Source organism: Archocentrus centrarchus, chromosome 23 (assembly GCF_007364275.1).
Source record: "Archocentrus centrarchus isolate MPI-CPG fArcCen1 chromosome 23, fArcCen1, whole genome shotgun sequence".
Taxonomy (NCBI): domain Eukaryota; kingdom Metazoa; phylum Chordata; class Actinopteri; order Cichliformes; family Cichlidae; genus Archocentrus; species Archocentrus centrarchus.
Window position 1 is genome coordinate 21,743,928 of NC_044368.1, and position 18,321 is coordinate 21,762,248.

Sequence of the window (18,321 nt, forward strand, 5' to 3'; positions counted from 1 at the left end):
TAAATTAGAATTTCTTTAATTCTGTTGTGCTGTATTGTATGTATTTTGAGTTAGAGCTATTGCATCTACTGAGAACATAGACTTAAGTGCTAAGTGGGAAGAATAAACCTCAGTCTGGAATAATAATCAAACTGCTACACTGTACATTGATACTGTAAGTTACACCTTCTGAAAGGACATTGTATCTTGTGGATCTATTCCTTTAAGGGCTGGGCAGGGGGAATCTGGTTTGTAGGTTATGGCTGCAGAGAACACAGGGAAATATGCCTCATTACTAACCAAAGAGCCAAAGCCACTCAGGCTTTGAAGTGGCCAGCCATTCTGGCTTTCACTCTCAAACAGTGATTCACAGGCGATCCATGAATGACTCATTAAGTTCATTCGTAAGACCCTCTGAGTGCTTTAAGGCAGCCAGCAGCTCCACAAAAGGCAAATCCTGGTGTTTCTGCTATGGAGCCCTCTACTGTTGGCTCTGTGAATGATAAAGATAGATTATTCAGAGTGGTGGAATATGAAGTGATGTTGAGTGAAACAAGCGTCTGTTATGTCAAGACTGGAAACAGCCCATCCTTTTTCATTAACATGATATTAACGCTATATTTAAATTTTTTTTTTTCTTTTCATGATTAAAAGAGCAGTCTGAAAATATTTTTTGCTGTAATCAGTGTTTGCATGCATTTGTTAATTTGCAAAGATCCTTTTCTTGCTGCTTCTTGATGGAGCAAAAAGAAAATGCCTACAATGAGAAACAAAGGAGACAGTGATTTATGTCACGTTGCCTTTAAGAAACAATTTCAGTTTGAAGTAAAACCAGCCACTTGAAACAAATGGCTCTCGCTCATATTCAGCCAGCATCTTGTTTATCATGGAAGACTTATATTGCAGTCTCAGAGTCAATAGTGTACAAAACAATCAGCAGTTTCGCAGTCTGACCCACTCACTAAGTGGCCGAGCGCAGTGCCGCCATCCCGTCCTCGTCCTCTGAGAGGCTTGTTAATAAAAACAGGCTCAGGCTCTCGGCAGTCTGGCTGCCACCCAATCAAAAACCCATTAATCTAGCGATCTACATTAATTTGTTTCTCAACAAGCAGCTGGCAGCCCCGACTGAAACCAAACAGACGTGTGTTGTATACAGCATGTAAATTGGCTTATAAATGGTCTTTGTACGCAAACTACAAAGGCGTGATACGTCCAATGGGGCTGTTACCTGATTGCAATTTTAGCAGTTGGTAACCATTTTTGCCATATGCTGGTAAAGGCCCGCAGAGGTCAGCAACCCATTTGCACAAGCCAGAGAACAAACCTTCTGTTCTCGTATCTGTGTTTCTTTCCTCATGTGCATTTCATAAAAAGTTTAATTGCAAATAAATCTGATTTCTTCACAAACAGTTTACGATGGCAAAAGCAACAGTTGCTGTCAGTGAAAGTAGATCTGACCCATGCCTAACTGGAGCCCATTTGATGCTGTCAACCAACCACAACTAGTCAACCTCAACAGCTGACTCATCTTGATTTGATGAACATTAAGGAAGTGTGACTAATCTGAGCAGGCCAGCGATGAGTCACACAGATCGTGTCCTCATGATTTGGTTTTTGTTGGAATTGGTTTGCGGAATAATTCGACCCCTCTGGGGGAATGATTTGATGGGATTGTGGCGGCTGTTATCATGATAAGAAGCTGTTTGTGCGCATGAGTAACCATGTATTTCTAGCAGAGCTTCATGCTGCAACAGGAATAGCTAATAACACGGTAGACTGTTTGTTTCTTCTGATTTATTTGTGTGTTTTTGAGTGGGCGGAGCTTGCAGAGGTCTGAACAAATGATTACAGAGCCCTGTGGCGTCCTGGAATAGTTGGGTGACAGCCGGAAGGCCCCAGGCCACTTGTTAAGGCCTCCTCACAGCCTCTAAACAGGAACGTCATTCCCGTCGTTTGACACAAGCCCCAAATTAGGGTTGTTACCACTATGGTGAGGTGTACAGCCATCTAGGCCTGTAGAAGGAGCTAGCATCTAATTAACACAGAGTTCTCCACATGCTGTTTACATATCACACAAATACCTGCTGACTGGAGGCGCTGGCTCAAGCTGCAAGCTGCAGTTGTCTGGAACCTGGATTTGAAATAAACATTTACTTTTTGGGGGGGTGGGGGTGGATTCTTTTGTGAAACATAGGATATGGACAAGAGCTCAGATACCTGTGAAATTGTGTGCAGCTGACAGCATGCGTGTCTTTTACAGTAGTAGCATGATGGTGGCAGTGTCTGGATCACAGGCCACAGAGCCAGCAGGCCAGACGTTGCCTCATTTGCTGCGGTTACCATGGCAAAAGTACCGTACTGTTTGCGCCCGTGTGCGTGTGTGTGCGTGCGTGTGTGCAACGGTCTCATAAACCTCCATGTGAGGATGCATTGTGTGCGCGTGACTACTCTAGCATCTGTTGCAGTCGACGTGTACTTTAGAAGAAGAGATGATTCTTTGAGCACACGGCTGTGATTTAGTGTGCTTGTAGGATTTGTAGTAATTTTCTTTTAATCTCAGTAATAAAACACAGTGTAGAGGGAAGGGCATTAAATAACAGGGATAAAATAAAATGATTCAAAAATCCTAAAATATATGACTGAAGTTTATGCATATAATAAAATACATGAAGTGCCTTTATTTAGAGAGAAAGAAAGGTTACATGTTTATTCGTGCTCGGATCTGAACTTTACATTGTAAATATCCCTTTAATTTAATATTTAATTTGGATGCTGTTACAATGTTTCTATTATAGTAACATAATGAGAACTTTTTTCTTGTTGCTCTTTTTTCTTTCTTTCTGCTCGAACTGTGTTTTCACCGCCTCACCTCTGCGCAGTTTAAACCTGAGGATGATGTAAATCTGCTCCTCTGGCTCCTCGCTCGGGGTCACGGCTTCTGGCTGAGAGACGTAGTGTGTTTGGAGGTCGGATAAAAATGACTTTCTCAAATGGTGGTCACGCAGTTCTGTCATATAAACATAATTCAGCCGCTGAGTTCATCCAGTGATAGTGTGTGTTTTCTGTAGAATCTCTCCTCTAGCAATCTATTCATTTCATAGTGAAGGTTAAAGTTGAGCAGAAAATGGATTCTTAAGTGCTGATGCTCATAGTCACGGCCCCGGGGTTATATTATACTTTGTGTTTTATAGTTCGCATAACATTTAGTTGTGTCATTTTTGTGCCAGGCTGGCTTTGTGAAACAGAATGATAAGAGATATTTGAGCATTTTTCCTGGCACGAAATGATGGAAAGCTAAATGTAATAGTTCCCCTATGTGCTACCTTAAAATTTTGCTGCTTTGGCAAATGATTGTCTGTAATTGGTGCTTATAACCACAGGCAGTTTATCAAATTGGCCAAAAAACTCATCTCTGTCTGAATCCTGTCTGCCTGCTGCTGTCTGTCTCTAAATTGTGTTTGTGCTCATTTGTCTTGAAGCTGTTTTGGAGCTGTCACTTCTTTTCCTATTTGTCTGACCGGCGGCACTCTCTCTCCGTCTTCCTCTCTCGGCTCTTTGGCCTTCAGTCCTGCTGAACTACAGGAGATCAGCACTGACTGACGCGTGCGAGCGCATCCAACATGGATTGTGTGTCCAAACTTCTCCCAAGCCATGCAATTATGCTCAGGGTTTCCTCTGAAATGACAAAGTGGTTTGGCAGATTGTGGCGTAAGAAAGCGATGACTGAATGGTTCAGTTTTTAGCAGCATGTGCTTCTTTTGTGTTATCTGCTGATTGTAGTGAAGTCATTTGGTCAATCCCGGCATGGAAGTTAGAAGTTACTGCTTTGAATCTTTTATAATAGCTTAGAAAATGTATAAAAATGTTGCTACTTTAGCGCTATCAGCGAGTATGTTTAGTGTTTGGCATGGAGCTGTTTAATAAATATTAGTGGGTGAATATGCAGCAAAACCTTGAAGCAGACAAACATGCCTAATCAGATTTCCTTGGAAAAAATAAAGCAAATGTTGGGAGCACCTTGGCTCACAAGTCCGAAGAGGAGAAAATTAGAGAGAATTGACTTTAAGAAGCCACTTTTTTGTTGTTGTTGCTGTTTTTTAGATTTGCATAAAACAGCTGTTCATGTTCATGCTTTATTTTTTTTGTCCCTGTGTGTAAAACTGGTCGTTGTAAATCGAACTGGACCGTTCTCTCGGCCCCAAATCCCCGAACCAAACATACCCAGGCTTGGCTGTGATTGACAGCTGGCATAGCAACAAAGCTGCTTCCCGCTCATCTCATTCATGGCCTCCAGATTTTAGGTCCAACCCTGTCTTTTTCTGGAGAATTATACGTAACGTAAATAAAGTTCTTATTTTTGATCCCTCATCTCTAGCGCCAGCCCGCAAGGAGACTTTTGAGTCTACGATTTGTATATTGTCCGTGTAAACTCCCCATTTGGGTGTTTGGAAGATTGGATTGCCGCCTGGTGCTATTACCCCTGGATTAGGTGGGCTTGCAGGAGGCTTCTCTCTCTCTGCAATGCCAGGACAAGATAATGAAGATTTCTGGGAATAGAGATGAGTGAGATTCATCCCAAAGAACACCAGGAAGGTTTTCATGATAGAAATGGCTTGCAGCTGCTTGGACAATGCAGCTGGACTTTGCCAGTTCCTCCTGTCCCAAAAACACCCTGAAATGTCCTGGTACTCTTTCATTTGGAAGTCTTCTTCAGCAGAAAGCAGATGCCGTCATCAGAATGTCAAGCATTACGCAAGTCATTGTTTTTTACCGCGCCTACAGAAACAGAGTCACACTTTTGCTTCCTCCAGAATTTGCTATTTAAAGAACAGCTGCTCAGATGCACTTTTAAAGTTCAACCTATTCAAACCTCAGCAGTCAGAAACGAGGACCTCTTTAGAACTCCTTTCCTTAGCTGGCTCTCTGTAGCACACGGCATTCACTGATTTACTGAACTTTCTTCAGCATTGCTTAAAATTTATGATACCTCACTCCACTCAAATATGCTTACTGTTACGTTACTGGAATATCTGACATTCACTGTGAAGAGAGACGTCTGTGCAGCTTTTGATACTTGAGGTTTGGAATGCCATTCATGTGCTGAAGGGGGAAACCTCTGTGTTCACCTTTGTAGGAAATTTGCAGCCAGGTATTACAGGTGCAGCTCCAACCTGTTAACTCTTCTACTGAAATTGTTCTTTCGCACATTCAGGAGAAATTAGCAGATTGTACTTCAGCTGTCAGCTGAACGCTGAAACCAGCACTGATTTCCTGTTCAGTTAGAGCTTCTGTGGATCTCTTTTTCTCCTTTCAACCACAGTGTTGCTGCAGTCTGATCCGAGCTGTTTTCGTCCCTCCTGAGTGGTTGTCAACCAGACATGGAGATGAAGCCGAGAAACGCGGAGGATGCTCCATCATATCGCAGTGCCATTGATTCCATTGGCTCACCGCTCGTTTACTTAATGCAGCTTCATGTTGTGCTTAATTACATTTAGGACCAATGTGGGAGCGGCGCTGGTGCCAAGTCGGTTTCTGAGCCAGTGCAGCCACAGAAGAGACGTCTCTCCTGGCTTGCCTGCTTCAAACAGCACTGCACAGCTAAATGTCCTGTGTGTCTCTGCTCAAACTCCTAGAATGCAATTAAGCTCTTAATTTATTAGACAGCATTGGAAAGATGCCCTGATTAAAGAGCCCATACATTAACAGGACATTAATGAATACAGTGAGTACTTCATAGTTTAACTTCCTCTCTTCCCCAGCATCTCATCTTTCTCCTTTTACCTGGCTCCCCCCGGAGGCTGAGCAGTGCCACTGCAGACTCTGCCAATAATACCTGCGTAGCTGTAGTCACTGCATTGTGATCAGGACTGTTGAAGGCAGTTTATCTGCTCCGGGGGTAAGAGCTGCTTGTTAGTAGTATTTGGGATGCCTGGCGCTTAGGGGACAGGATAGGTCTGCAGAGCAGGTGGAGAAAAAGGAGAGAGAGCTACTTCATGTGGTATCAATAAGGATAACATCACCAGAGACACTGGACTTCTCCTGATTGATGCTGGCTGCCGGAGGAGAGAAAGAGGAAGGAGGGTGGCCAAGAAGAGGGGGATTCAGTGTGTGTGTGTGTGTGTGTGTGTGTGTGTGTGTGTGTGTGTGTGTGTGTGTGTGTGTGTGTATGTGTGTGTGTTTATTTGTGTATGAGAAGCTGGGGCATTTGTAGATTGTATGTGTGTGTGTGCGTGCGTGCCTGTGTGTGTGTGTGTTGTCTCATCCAGCATTTGTGTCTGTATGATGTCAGTAGTCTCAGTCAGCACCACTGAAGGTGGCGTTATTGCTGATGTTTCGCCTCTGTCGTAGTGCCAGCTGCTGCTTCCCAAAGCAATCGGGACTCAGCGAGGAGAGGTTAACGAGTACAGGAGGCTGACAGACTCAACTCTGAGTGCCGCTTAGGAGTCCTGAAGTGAGTGGATCAGTGAGCTGGTGCTCACGCAGAGACAGGAGGCAAGCTTCCTGAGAAATGTTTCTTTGATGTATGTGCTTTGTCAGAAAGCTCAGAGAGCAGAGGAGAGGGGACCAGACAGTACAGTAAGAGGGGGTGACAGGTTAAATCTGAAAGTCAGGACTAGAATTAGATTTTCAAATATCAGCTTGTTTCTGTCTTATCTTTTTCTAACCGAGCTTGAAGTTGGAGTGAAGAAACGGAGAGTCTTCGTTTCTTTTTGTCTGAGCTCTACTGAAGTTTATTTTTTCCCTCTTTGAAGCCCGTCTGCTCGCTGCAGAGATCCCAAAATGCCCAGGCATAGATTTGGAACAGCATTTATTTTAACTCCTTCTGCTGTAGGCAGACTGACCGTTCCTGCAGCCGTGTCACAGGGCGTTCGCTTCCCCAACATATTTAAAAGTGAATTTTAAGGCAGACACTTTTCCAAAATGGTCTGATTAGGACAAAGTGAACATCCAAGGTGACTCAGCATTTTTCGAGCGAGCTGTCACAAACTGCTTACGTAGTACAACTCACTTTTTCTTCACAGGAAAAGGGAATGACTTAGTCCACCTACACAATAAAAGCAGACTGTTTGCCAGAGAGAGCCTGGAAGTAAAGTTTGTGATGCCTGTGATGCCTAGTCAAACTGTCACACAAGTCGATCCGCAAGCAAATGTTTCTGTGAAATTCAGTTTTAGTCAAATTTCCCTCCACCCCCACAAACTGTCGAAACTAACCTGTTTGTTTCATGTTTGTAAACCATTTCAGTGAAGTCACAAATGCTCATTTGAGTTACTGTAACAGCTTTGTCGTGGCTCCTGATTCGATGGTTCGTTTTCCTCATCTGATCCATATTCAATAAAATAATGCAGTTCCCAGCCTGTGTGAAGCTGAGTTGTCCCGTCACTGTGAATAAAGTTTAAAATTCAGAAACAAATAACGTTTGATTGGTAATGCACAGCTCTGAAAATGTTTAGATTGGAGTCGTACCCCTCGAGGAGCTGCAGCAGATGCAGAAGCAGCTGCTATTTTAGCCTTAATTTCACCCAAATGATTGAATCTGTTGAGGATCACGCCTTCGTCTGGGGACTGCTCCCTCCTTTGATCCACCTGTTTTTTATTTCAGTATGCCAAAAGAGAAGTTCTTTTTGGCTTTCCTGAGGTTTTGAAAGCAGACTAATTTGGACTCAAATCAAACTTTTAACCTGAGCACCCACTCAGGCTTCTGCTCCACTGAAGAGAGACTCTGACCTTCCTCAGGTTAATACATGAAACATACAGAAAGGTCATATTTTCATCATGTTTAATGTTTAAATGCCTCTCAGGCTGTGCCATGTCCTTCAGCACCAATTTAATGGCGTCTAACTGGAGAATTAGTGCCACCAACTGTTTAATATGACACACTAATTCTTAATCTCTCCAGTGGACAGCTTTTTTTTTTGTTGTTTCTGGAAATGCCTATCCAAGTTTGTGTTATGGAAACTTGACTGCTGCTGATAGTAGAGTGTCTCTCTTTGTGTTTCTCTGCAGAGGCATTAAACATCTGTTCCTGCTGCCTTTTAAGGATAAGCAGAGAGAGGACGGCGGCTGCTAAATATGACACAGATCCTTCATCTTCGGTCTCCAGTTTTGAGCTTGTAGAGACAAAATGTTGTGAACTTAGCAGATCAGCAGATTTTGTTAAAGTTTTATTGAAATTTCCTGCAGCCTGCTGTAATTGTCAGCAGGAGCAGCACACACACTCTGTTCCTTTTTGTCACACACTTTCTCCCTCTCCTGTTTGTTTACTTGCCCCCCGATGGGACGTGGTTTGCATTTACAGTGTGTTTTTCGGCGTGTCTGCGTAAGTCTGCTCATTTGTGAGCGTGCACCTCTTTTTGCAAGCAGGTCTGAACAGATGTCTGTTTGCCTGCATTTGTAGTGAAACGGGTGTTTCCCCCAATGACGGCTCTCATTTTTTTGGGGTTGCGCTTTACGACTTCTCATCATGGACAAAGTCGCTGAAGGAAACCGCAACAGATACAAACGTATGAGAGGCGGCAACTTTAAAGGAGCAAACTTCCCACTTCCAAGAAAAAGAAAAGAGCGGGAGAGAAATGCTTTTAATTGGGAGCGGCGTGTGAGGTAAATGAGGGCAACTAAGGATTATTTCGACATGGGAAATGGTTGGGTTTTTATGGAAATTTCTAAGGGAATGTCTCCTATTTGAGTTGCTGTGAAGCTTCATCTAGTAAGAAAAACCTGAACTTCATCCTGTTTTAAGTTGTAGATTTCTACTGTAATGAATGATCTTACATTTTTGAGGGGATTTTCACTTCACAAAGCCCTTCATGTTGTTTAGATCTGTATTGCTTTTTTTTCATCTGGGATTACAAGAACAGTTTCAACAAGGAGCAGTGTAGCAGTCAGTGTCTTTATATGCGCTGCTACTGAAACTCCATTCAAGCCTGTTAGGAAGAGAGGCTTCATCTATGGCTGTCTGTTGAAATCTGTATCAAATGCACCCACAGCGCGGTGGGAAGAGCTCTTGCTGCCTGACTCTTGGTCAGAAGAGTCTGGAAGGAAGTCTTGAAGATTGAAGGGCATGGGTAAAGTTTGGGAGCTGGAGGGCAGTCCTTGACCCTTCATAGCCTCTGATCCCTCTGTATGTTTCACGGGGTCGAGCACTTGGAGACCAAATGTGATTCACATCTTTCGTCTGTGGAGCTTGGTGAAACTGCAACAGCTGCTAAGATTTATCCTCCTCCTGACAGACAGAGCGTCACTTATCAGTCAGCTCATGGGCTTTAACGAAAGATGGAGTTGCTGTTAAGAGCTTTAGATGACAATACAAATGATTATTTGACATGTTGCCCTTCTGGGTTTGAAGTTATTCAGGAAGTGAATTCACCTCTTCCTGCAAACATCTTTAGTCATTTAATCAGTTATTTAAAATCTCTCAGTGTTGTTCTCACTTTTCTCAAATCAGTTTTGTAGTTTTTTGGGGTGTTCTTTAAGGGGATTTGTAAATGCTCTGCATAAAAAGAGAGTAGTTGTGCATCTAACATCTAATGTGAGCGTCAAATAGAGAAATATCATGAATCACGGAGTTGTGTGTATCCGTGTGTGTGTGTGTGTATGGGTGTTTTTGTGCGGGCCCGAATGTCAAAGCTTGATGAAATATTTGTGCCTGAGTAGCAAAGATGTGTGAGGAGCCCGAGTGTTTGAACATTGCTCCCTGGCAGGCATTTACCACTCTTCCTGCAGTGTGTGAGGAGCAGAGCAGGATGCTGTTAGGGTAGATGGCATGGAGCAGATCTCAGCACTGGTTTGGTGATTGAAGGTTATCGATGTCAATATGGCTCAAGTAGCAAAGATCCTTTATGCCATTCAGTGTACAGTCTGTGTTCTTAACTTTCCAGCATTCCACCTCTACTAGTGTTATGATCAGCTGTGTTTATAAAGGGATAAAGTTGGCATCTTTATGGGCTAACTAATGGTCTAACTAAAAGTTGTAAATCCTCAGTGCTTGTCACACACTCACACACTCACTCTGACAGAGTGTTTGCTCTAATCTTACAGATCTACACAGACTGGGCCAATCACTACCTGGCCAAGTCTGGCTGTCCGCGCCTCATCAAGGACCTGAGCCAGGATGTCACCGATGGAGTCCTGCTGGCACAGATCATCCAGATCATAGGTGGGCACCGGTATACACACACTCACATCTGTGCGCGTTGTTACAGAAATATAATGCTTTCTGATTCTTTTCCAGGGTTTTAACTTAATCCACTTTTATGCAGATTACAGTTAAAAAGTTTATTACAGTCATGACAAGACAGAAACACTTGTGTTATCCAAACAGTGTGCAGTCTTGCTTTAGGCCCGACTTTCAATATTTGAAAAAGAATATTAATGAAGTACAGATGGATAAAACCATGTATTATCAACAGAGTGCGTGTCTATAATTCATTCTGTTGCGTAGATGAATCGACCACCCACTCTCTCACACAAACACACAGACATAGTATTTGGTCTTTGTTGTGGTGAGTTGGAGCGAAGCTGTTTTTCAGTCTGAAATTTGGGCCAAATCACAGCAGCTCTCCCTTGTTTTGGGTGCTGGGCAAACTGCAGCAGCAGAGATCTGTAACCCGCCCAAGGGGGCCGAGGCATCTGTCTCCCACTGGAGCACAGAGAGTCTTTACTTCTCTCTCCCTTTTTGTCTCTATTCTTTATCCCTCATGTCGCTCTTCCTTTTTTGCACCCTGCTTCTCTCCATCTTTCTTTCCCTCACTCTTTCACAGCCAAACTTTTGTTTAGGTGTCTCTCACTTTGTTCCCCTCTCTCCATGTGTCATTTATGTCTCTTTTTGATCTTGCTTTCTCTCTTTTTTCTTTGCTCTTTCTGTTTCTTCACCTGCTCTTGCAGCATTTGGAAACACCTTAGTATGTAATAAGTGTGAGGAATTAGGATTGAAAAGCTGTCTTGGTGATAATTTTTGCTGTCTCACCAGAAATCACACAGAAAAGGACTGATTGAAGCCTGGCCACTGATGTTCGCTTGGTGCAGCAGTGGGAGTGGGAGGCACAAATGAACAGATCTAGTTATGAATTTTGGGATGCATACGGAAGGGCTGCGCATATTATAAGTTATAAGAGAGCATAAGGAAGTAGAGAGGGTAGATTGGGGTGGATGACTGGATGAACTGGGTGGATGGCACATCCATCCATCCATCCATCCATCCAGCTGATTTTTTTAAACCATCATCTTTAACAAGACTCAGAGAGAACATCATCCACCAACACCGATACCCTGTAGTACTGCTGATTTGAATAAAAGTGATCCCAATCTAATATTTAAGGGGTTCTTCCTTTGCCCATACTCTACCTTTGCACCAGATTTCCTTTTTTTTTTTTAATAATTCTGAATTTTTATTGAATTAAGTGCAACAACAGAGGCAAAACAAAGGAAAAGGTTGCTTAAAGACAAGGACATTGAGTGAAGTATGTGAGGCAGTTTGTACACTGGGTTACTGGGTAATATTCACTTGCCAAACATCTAGTACACACTATCAGACTCACATCAAGTTATGCATTTCCTTTGTCTTTAAATAAGAACTGTCCCATTGTTTCTTGACCATCTAATTTTTAAAATTAAGCCTTCCCAACATTGTCCATCATTTGTTCAGTCCACATTTTCAGTGTTGGAGTTTGAGATTCTTTCCAGAAGGATTAGTCTGGGACAACTAGACCCTCTATAAATACTCTTTGCAAACCTCTTCAGCTGTGGGAAGGCACCCCTGTCCCTGACACATTTTTGGTGACCTGGCCATTTCATATTTCATCCACTGGGCTATATAATCCAAACCATTGCTCCAAAAATGGAATACTTTGAAGCATGGAGTGCAGGCACATAAGTTCCTCTTTCTATCCAACATTTCCAGCATAGAGCATCTTTAATCAAACCCATTTTATGTAACCTGGTAGGAGTGTAGTAATACTGAGTAATTATTTTATCTTGAATAAATTTTCCCCTGGCATCCTTGGCAAATTTTCCGGTTTTGGAAATAATGTTTTCCCATGGTGCCTTGATGCAGCTGGATGTTTCTTCTGATACAATTTGCATAAGACAGTTTGTAGGTATTTCTACCCTACCAAATAAATGAAATAAAATCACCTCCTTTGAATAAATCATCCAGCGTTCTGACACCATTTCTCAAACACTGAGCCCATAAAAAGTCTGTTTACCCATTTTTATTTTGGTATTAAATCATATAGAGGAGTACTTCTGATTTTTATTGGATATATTATATTTTTGTGTACTCCGTATCAAACAGTCTTGGAATGTATTAAAACTGGGCTTTTTATTTGTCCTCTTTCTTCATAGCTTGTATCAGTACTTCTGTGGGTGTGAAGGGAGAAGTTCCAATGTTTAGCCAGCTTAGCCATTTTGAATGAGATACTGTATTCTATATTTGGCAGAGCTAGACCTCTGAATTTCTTGGATTAGATATAATAATCATAATATTATTATATCTAATTTCAATTCAATTTTTTTATTTATATAGCACCAAATCACAACAAACAGTCACCTCATGTCACTTTATATTGTAAGGTAAAGATCCTACAGTAATTGGAGAGAAAACCCAACAGTCAAAACGACCCCCTATGAGCAGCACTTGGAGACAGTGGGAAGGAAAAACTCCCTTTTAACAGGAAGAAACCTCCAGCTGAACTCAGGGAGGGGCAGTGACCTGCTGCGGGCTGAGGGGAGAGACAAAAAGACATGCTGTGGAAGAGAGCCAGAGATTAATAATAACTGATGATTAAATGCAGAGTGGGGTATAAACAGAGTGAAAAGAGGTGAATAAAAAAGAAATATGAAATCTGCTCTCTCTTTCTAGTTCCTGTCAGTACTCTAGCTGCAGCATTTAGGATCTGCTGAAGGCTTTTCAGGGAGCTTTTAGGACAGCCTGATAATAATGAATTACAATAGTCCAGCCTGGAAGTAATAAATATATGAAATAGCTTTTCAGCATCACTCTGAGACAGCATGTTTCTGATTTATAATAAAACAATAACTGCTGCTGAATACACTGTAATATATTTTATCCGTAGGGCTATGATCTTCTTTATTGTGTTTTACCTTCACCCACAGTGTAAGTTATAACCATCTCCGATTATCCAGATTAACCTTGATTTTATCCAGTAAAATTTCCAAAGTTAGTGGTAATGAATATTGGGATTTAATTCAATTCCCAAGTATTTCATTTGTTTAGACAGCCATTTGACATTAAATGAGGACAGTAAATTATTGAAGATACTGCCATAGCTTCTGACTCATGCCAGTCTTTGCTTAGTACTTAGTGTTGCACCAGGTTTCTTGACATTTGACTTTGTGCTGTTTGCATACTGTTGCTGACAGACAGACACAGAGTCCTAAAAACATACGACCGCCTCAGCTTTGACTTGGCGGAGAGAGAAGCAACCAAAGTAACTGAACTGTTTTCACCCACGTCAGGACTTTTTAAAGGCGTAATCTATCTGAAGACACAGACAAACAGCGTCATCCTGGCACTGTACAACACATGCATCATTTTGGAACGCAGTAACACATTTAGTTTGAACAGGCTGCTATAGGCCTGTGTTCAGCCTGTGCAGCAGGGCAGCACTCCTGGTGCCATGCTAGCTGCTGATAGTAAATTCCTCCAAACCGACAACTGGCTAAACTGCCTAAAACCACACAGTGATAATTCATTAAAATTTTCAAGCAACTTGCCCAGCAGTGACTCTTATATAATAAAGCGTGAGCATCTTTCAGACACGTTTCTCTCACACATTCTTTTTCTTCTTCTTGTATCTGTTGTTGCTCTCTCTCTCTCTCTCTCTCTCTCTCTCTCTCTCTCTCTCTCTCTCTCTCTCTCTCTCTCTCTCTCTCATTCTCCTCAATTTTGGAAAACTTTGTGGGACTCCCTCTCCTTTCCTTTCCTCTTTCAAACACGGACACACAAACTCAGACACATGCACACACATGCAAGCACATTTTCTTGTCTACATGCTTCCTTTCTTCCTTTCTGCAGTCCGTCTCACTAAATCTTCTCCTGTCTCATTTCCTTACTCTTACGTTCACTCCAGCTTCTCTCTCTCTCTCTCTCTCTCTCTCAGTCACACACACACACACACACAGAGACACACAAACACACACATACAGATTGAAACATTACCCTCCCTGCAGACAATGAGGCCAAGCTGGCCTGTCAGTAACTCTCTGGCGGCAGCTGACGAATTAGGTAGCTTTGCTTCCCAGACCTCTCCGGAGTTGATCTGCACCTTAACTCAGGCACACACACACAGAGACACACACACACACACAAACTCAGTTGTGCACCCACACATGTACTCTCCAGTGCTAATCTCAGAGGGTTCCTGCTGGATTTTTTACCCTGAACTCAGTCCCTGGATGTCAGGATGTTAAATTTCAGCATGAGTCCACTGTAAAAATCTCATATCTTCATTTCCTTTCTCATGCAGCGAATGAGAAGGTGGAGGATATCAATGGCAGCCCCAGGAGCCAGTCGCAAATGGTGAGTGCATTTTAGCCTAACTTTCATATTCTTTAAAGGCACTGTTGCGTGAGAGAGGCTTGTTAATGAAAAATATTTGTCTGAACTACTTACTTTTCAGTACTTGGCTTCTAAGCTTCAATGGAGTATTTTACTTTATTGCTGAATATTGCAGCATATAAAATAAATTAGCATTCCTCTATTATGGGATAAGAGGCAGCCAGTTTGGTAATACACAGATTTTGCAGCATTTAGAAGATGCTCTCACACAGCAGCAGAGCCTTCACTGTCAGCATTACAAATCTGTGATTATAAATATATTAGCAGAGACAGTATTTTCCTGAGGAGCTCTCACTTCTGTTTTGATTCAGTACAGTAATGGTGTCATGGATTATTTAGGTGAGAGAAAGAATCGAATAGCATGCATACATTTTAAAGTATTTGCTCTTTATTTGAGTTTGTCACCTCTGTCAGTGTTGTGCTGATTTTCATGGAAATCCTACAGCTGTTTCTCCACTGCATTAAATTAAAAGAGTGACTAGTTAGTAGTAATAGCACTAAAACCGATTTAACCAGTTGCTTTTATAAACTACTCCTTGGCATCGTTAGTCTTGGCACTTGGTAATTCTTTCACCACCTACAGTGTGTTTTAAGTGGTTTGCAGATCAAAGGCTTGATATCAGGAACTGCAGGGACAAAATCCAGAATTGGGAAAGACTTAAATTTTTTAGTCTCACATCTCCTGAGCCAAGATAGATTTCTAGCAGTTGAATAAGATTAATATCTGATCACAGCCCATTACTGTCTTTACTGCTCAGAAAGGGCGGGGTGATGACTGCTTTAACCACAGGTGACCAATTGTCCAAAAAAGTTCGAGCCTTACATCTTGGACTTACTTTGCCATTTTGAATCATTTGAATTTCTGGCTGCCCCGCAGCTGAGCGATGTTGGCAGTGTCGTGTTTTCCCCTCTGTTAATGAGATGACGGGCTGTATAACCGCTGATTGTCGTCACTGTGAGATAATTACCCCTCACTTTAACTAGAGTTGACTAAGTGTTTATGCAGTGTTGGTTTTGCCCTTGGCATCTGCCCTCCTGCCATTAAAAGTGACTAAAGCTGTTGTAGCTGCTCTGGGTTGCTTTCTTAGTGCGACTCTGGGGGGGTGACGAGTGTGTTTGTTCCCGATGGTGCGTGTCTTCTATGTGTCAGCCTTTGCCAGAGGTGTTGTACCACAGAGTCTCTCGTCACTGTGATATATCCAGTTTTAACAGATAACTTCCTCACAAGGCAAGAACATTAATGTGATGAAATCAGGGCAAAAGCAAGCAAATGTATTTTTACAGCTGTTTCACACAGCAGTTTTCAGCTGGTGAGTCCAGCTGTGGTGAAAGCCGAAAAACAACATTAAAGAACCAGGAAGAAGAAAATGTTAAGGTCATTGAGACCGTGCTAACCCCTAATGTGTGTGAGGGTTCAGTGTGTCAGACCCCCGCAAAACTAAAGTCCCCGGTCACATAAAGTGATTCTAGTCCTGCCTTGAAACAGCTGAATCCAGACTCTCGCATGGTCCACTAAGGGCAAACTCCTGCAACAATGCAAGTATGTGGCTTGATATGCCAGCGTTCTGTGTGTGTGTGTGTGTGTGGTGTGTGTGTGTGTGTGGTGTGTGTGTGTGTGTGTGTGTGTGTGTGTGTGTGTGTGTGTGTGTGTGTGTGTGTGTGTGTGTTTGTGCAGTTTGCTCTTTGTCTCAGTCACTTACTAAGCCCATTGATCCACCACCTGCTCTGACCGCAGAGGGTCCGGCCAGCTTGGGAAAATGAAGTTGAGGAAGCACAGTTGCTTACAGTGTTGGTGCAAAGGGAAGGAAATCTGTCACGCACATACAAACAATTCTCTGCAGCCAGCTAGCAGGACCAGTGTTTGGAGGTTTTTGCTGTGGCAGGTAAAAGGAGCAGCTTGCTATGTGAAATCGTGCTAGTTCTGATTTTACATCAGGGTATTTGAGACAAAAGTACTGATTGGCATAAAGCTGATGTGTCGTGAAACAATTTTCATAATTAGTTCTTTCTTCATTAAACCTTCATGAAAAGTTAAACAGAGGAGTCACAGTAAAATGCAGGATCACCTGAGCTGCCAGTCTGATCGGCCGGTGTGTGTCCATGCGTCAGTGATGATGCCAGAACTTCCCATTGGCTAACGGATACCCGATGCTTACAGCTTGTGTTTTGTATGAACACGACCCCAGTCTGCTAAAGTTTTCTTGCCTTGGCTGTACCAAATGAACTGTACTACCCTAAGAGATAAACGTGATGACACTTGAACATATGGTGGCTTTCTAAGTGCAAAACTATTTTGTTTGGCTTGTTTATCCCATGAGCTTGACCACTAGCATCAATCTGAAACTTTAGGGTATTTACTGACAACCTTCCCTGTCTCCAGAAAAAAGCATAGCTGTTTTTTTTAAGCACTTGGCTGTGTATTGATGACATGAGCTGTGAATTTTGGAAACCTGCCACTGGCCACCTAACACCTGGAGCTTAAATGCCTTGGCCAGAGACATGACAGTAGCAGCAGCTGTCAGTGGAGGGACAGATGAGTCTGATTTACTTCCTCTCCACAGTTTTTTTCCCTCATCTGGGACTTTAGACGATGATCCCGGAGTCACAAGCCTGTTTCTCTAACTGGTAGGTCTCTGGCACTCTGTCGAGTGGAGTGAGGCCAACTTAGCAGCTGCTGGAAGATGAGGAGCAGAAACCAGCACGGCATCAGCATCTGCAAGCTCCTCTGCTAATCTACATACATAATGCACTCTGTTTTTTTCCTCTAAATCCTTCTTCAGTGAGCCACAAGTCAGTTGAAACCCAGTCACTTCCTGCAGCACTGGTCCAAAAAACAAAACACTTTGACGTGCATTTGGTCTGTGAGTAATTGACAACTAAAGTGTGCGTTTCATAGTCAACTGCTGCATTTATCATATTACATTTTAAAGTATATTCCACTGATTACAAATAACAGCAGCTTAATCTTTGCATTTCCTGTTAACCTTTCACACTCAGCTAGCCAACGCTCCATGGAAGTCCCTTCGCTTTGCTCCTGAGTGCTTGGCCCTTATAATTACAGGACTAAAGGGTATTACCTTTGACCGCCCAGTGGGCCCATGGGATAGTATGCTGAAGAACAGTGGAAGTATGAATTATTAGAACCTCTTTTCAAATTCTCTTCACCTACTTGGTCTAATTTGCTCCCATTAAGAACAATATGTTAAAGAGTCTGACCTTTGATCTCCGTACTAATACAGTGCATAACAAAAGCCTGCATTTATATTGTGCACCTTTCTCGATTAATAATGAAAGGTCATATTTTCTCCACATCAGTGCTAATGTCAAATGGAGATGGAAATAGCACAGCTGAAACACAACATAGCTTAACTTCCAAAGCAATGAAGTTGAAGTTATAGTTACCTTCAGTCTGATGTCTTTTTGATCGTCTCTTAGAGAGGGAAGTTTGGGCCTAAAACATTTGAGTTTTTCCGCTGTCAGTTTGCCTGTTTAGTTTTTCAGTTTTCTTTCCCACTACAGTCCTTATTCCTGTACACTTGTAGTGAATTTCATGCTCTTTTCATTTTTGAGTTTTGGATAAATCTATCTGCTAAATGCCTGCGATGTGTAGGCATTTACTCACACAGAGTTTTTGTGTATCTGGTTCACCTTGCAGTGTGCTCTGCACTCCCTCTGCCATGTAAAACCTCATGCCCTCTGACAGTGCACTTTCTCATAATTGTACAGACATCTAAAGAAATTAGATGCACACCCAGGTTTTTGAATT

General features: G+C 42.4%; 1 protein-coding gene across 3 annotated transcripts in view; it reads left to right on the top strand.

The window, feature by feature from the left end:
* nav3 (neuron navigator 3) overlaps positions 1-18,321 on the top strand; it is a 178,825-nt gene that overhangs the window by 42,163 nt on the left and 118,341 nt on the right. For 2 of the 3 annotated variants that reach the window (XM_030719892.1, XM_030719893.1), the window contains exons 2-3: positions 10,016-10,133; positions 14,464-14,516. In XM_030719892.1, the coding sequence (XP_030575752.1) occupies positions 10,016-10,133; positions 14,464-14,516 (171 nt within the window). Of the gene's footprint in view, positions 1-8,444; positions 8,579-10,015; positions 10,134-14,463; positions 14,517-18,321 lie in introns of those variants that run through there. The other variant, XM_030719894.1, reaches the window with a different exon arrangement.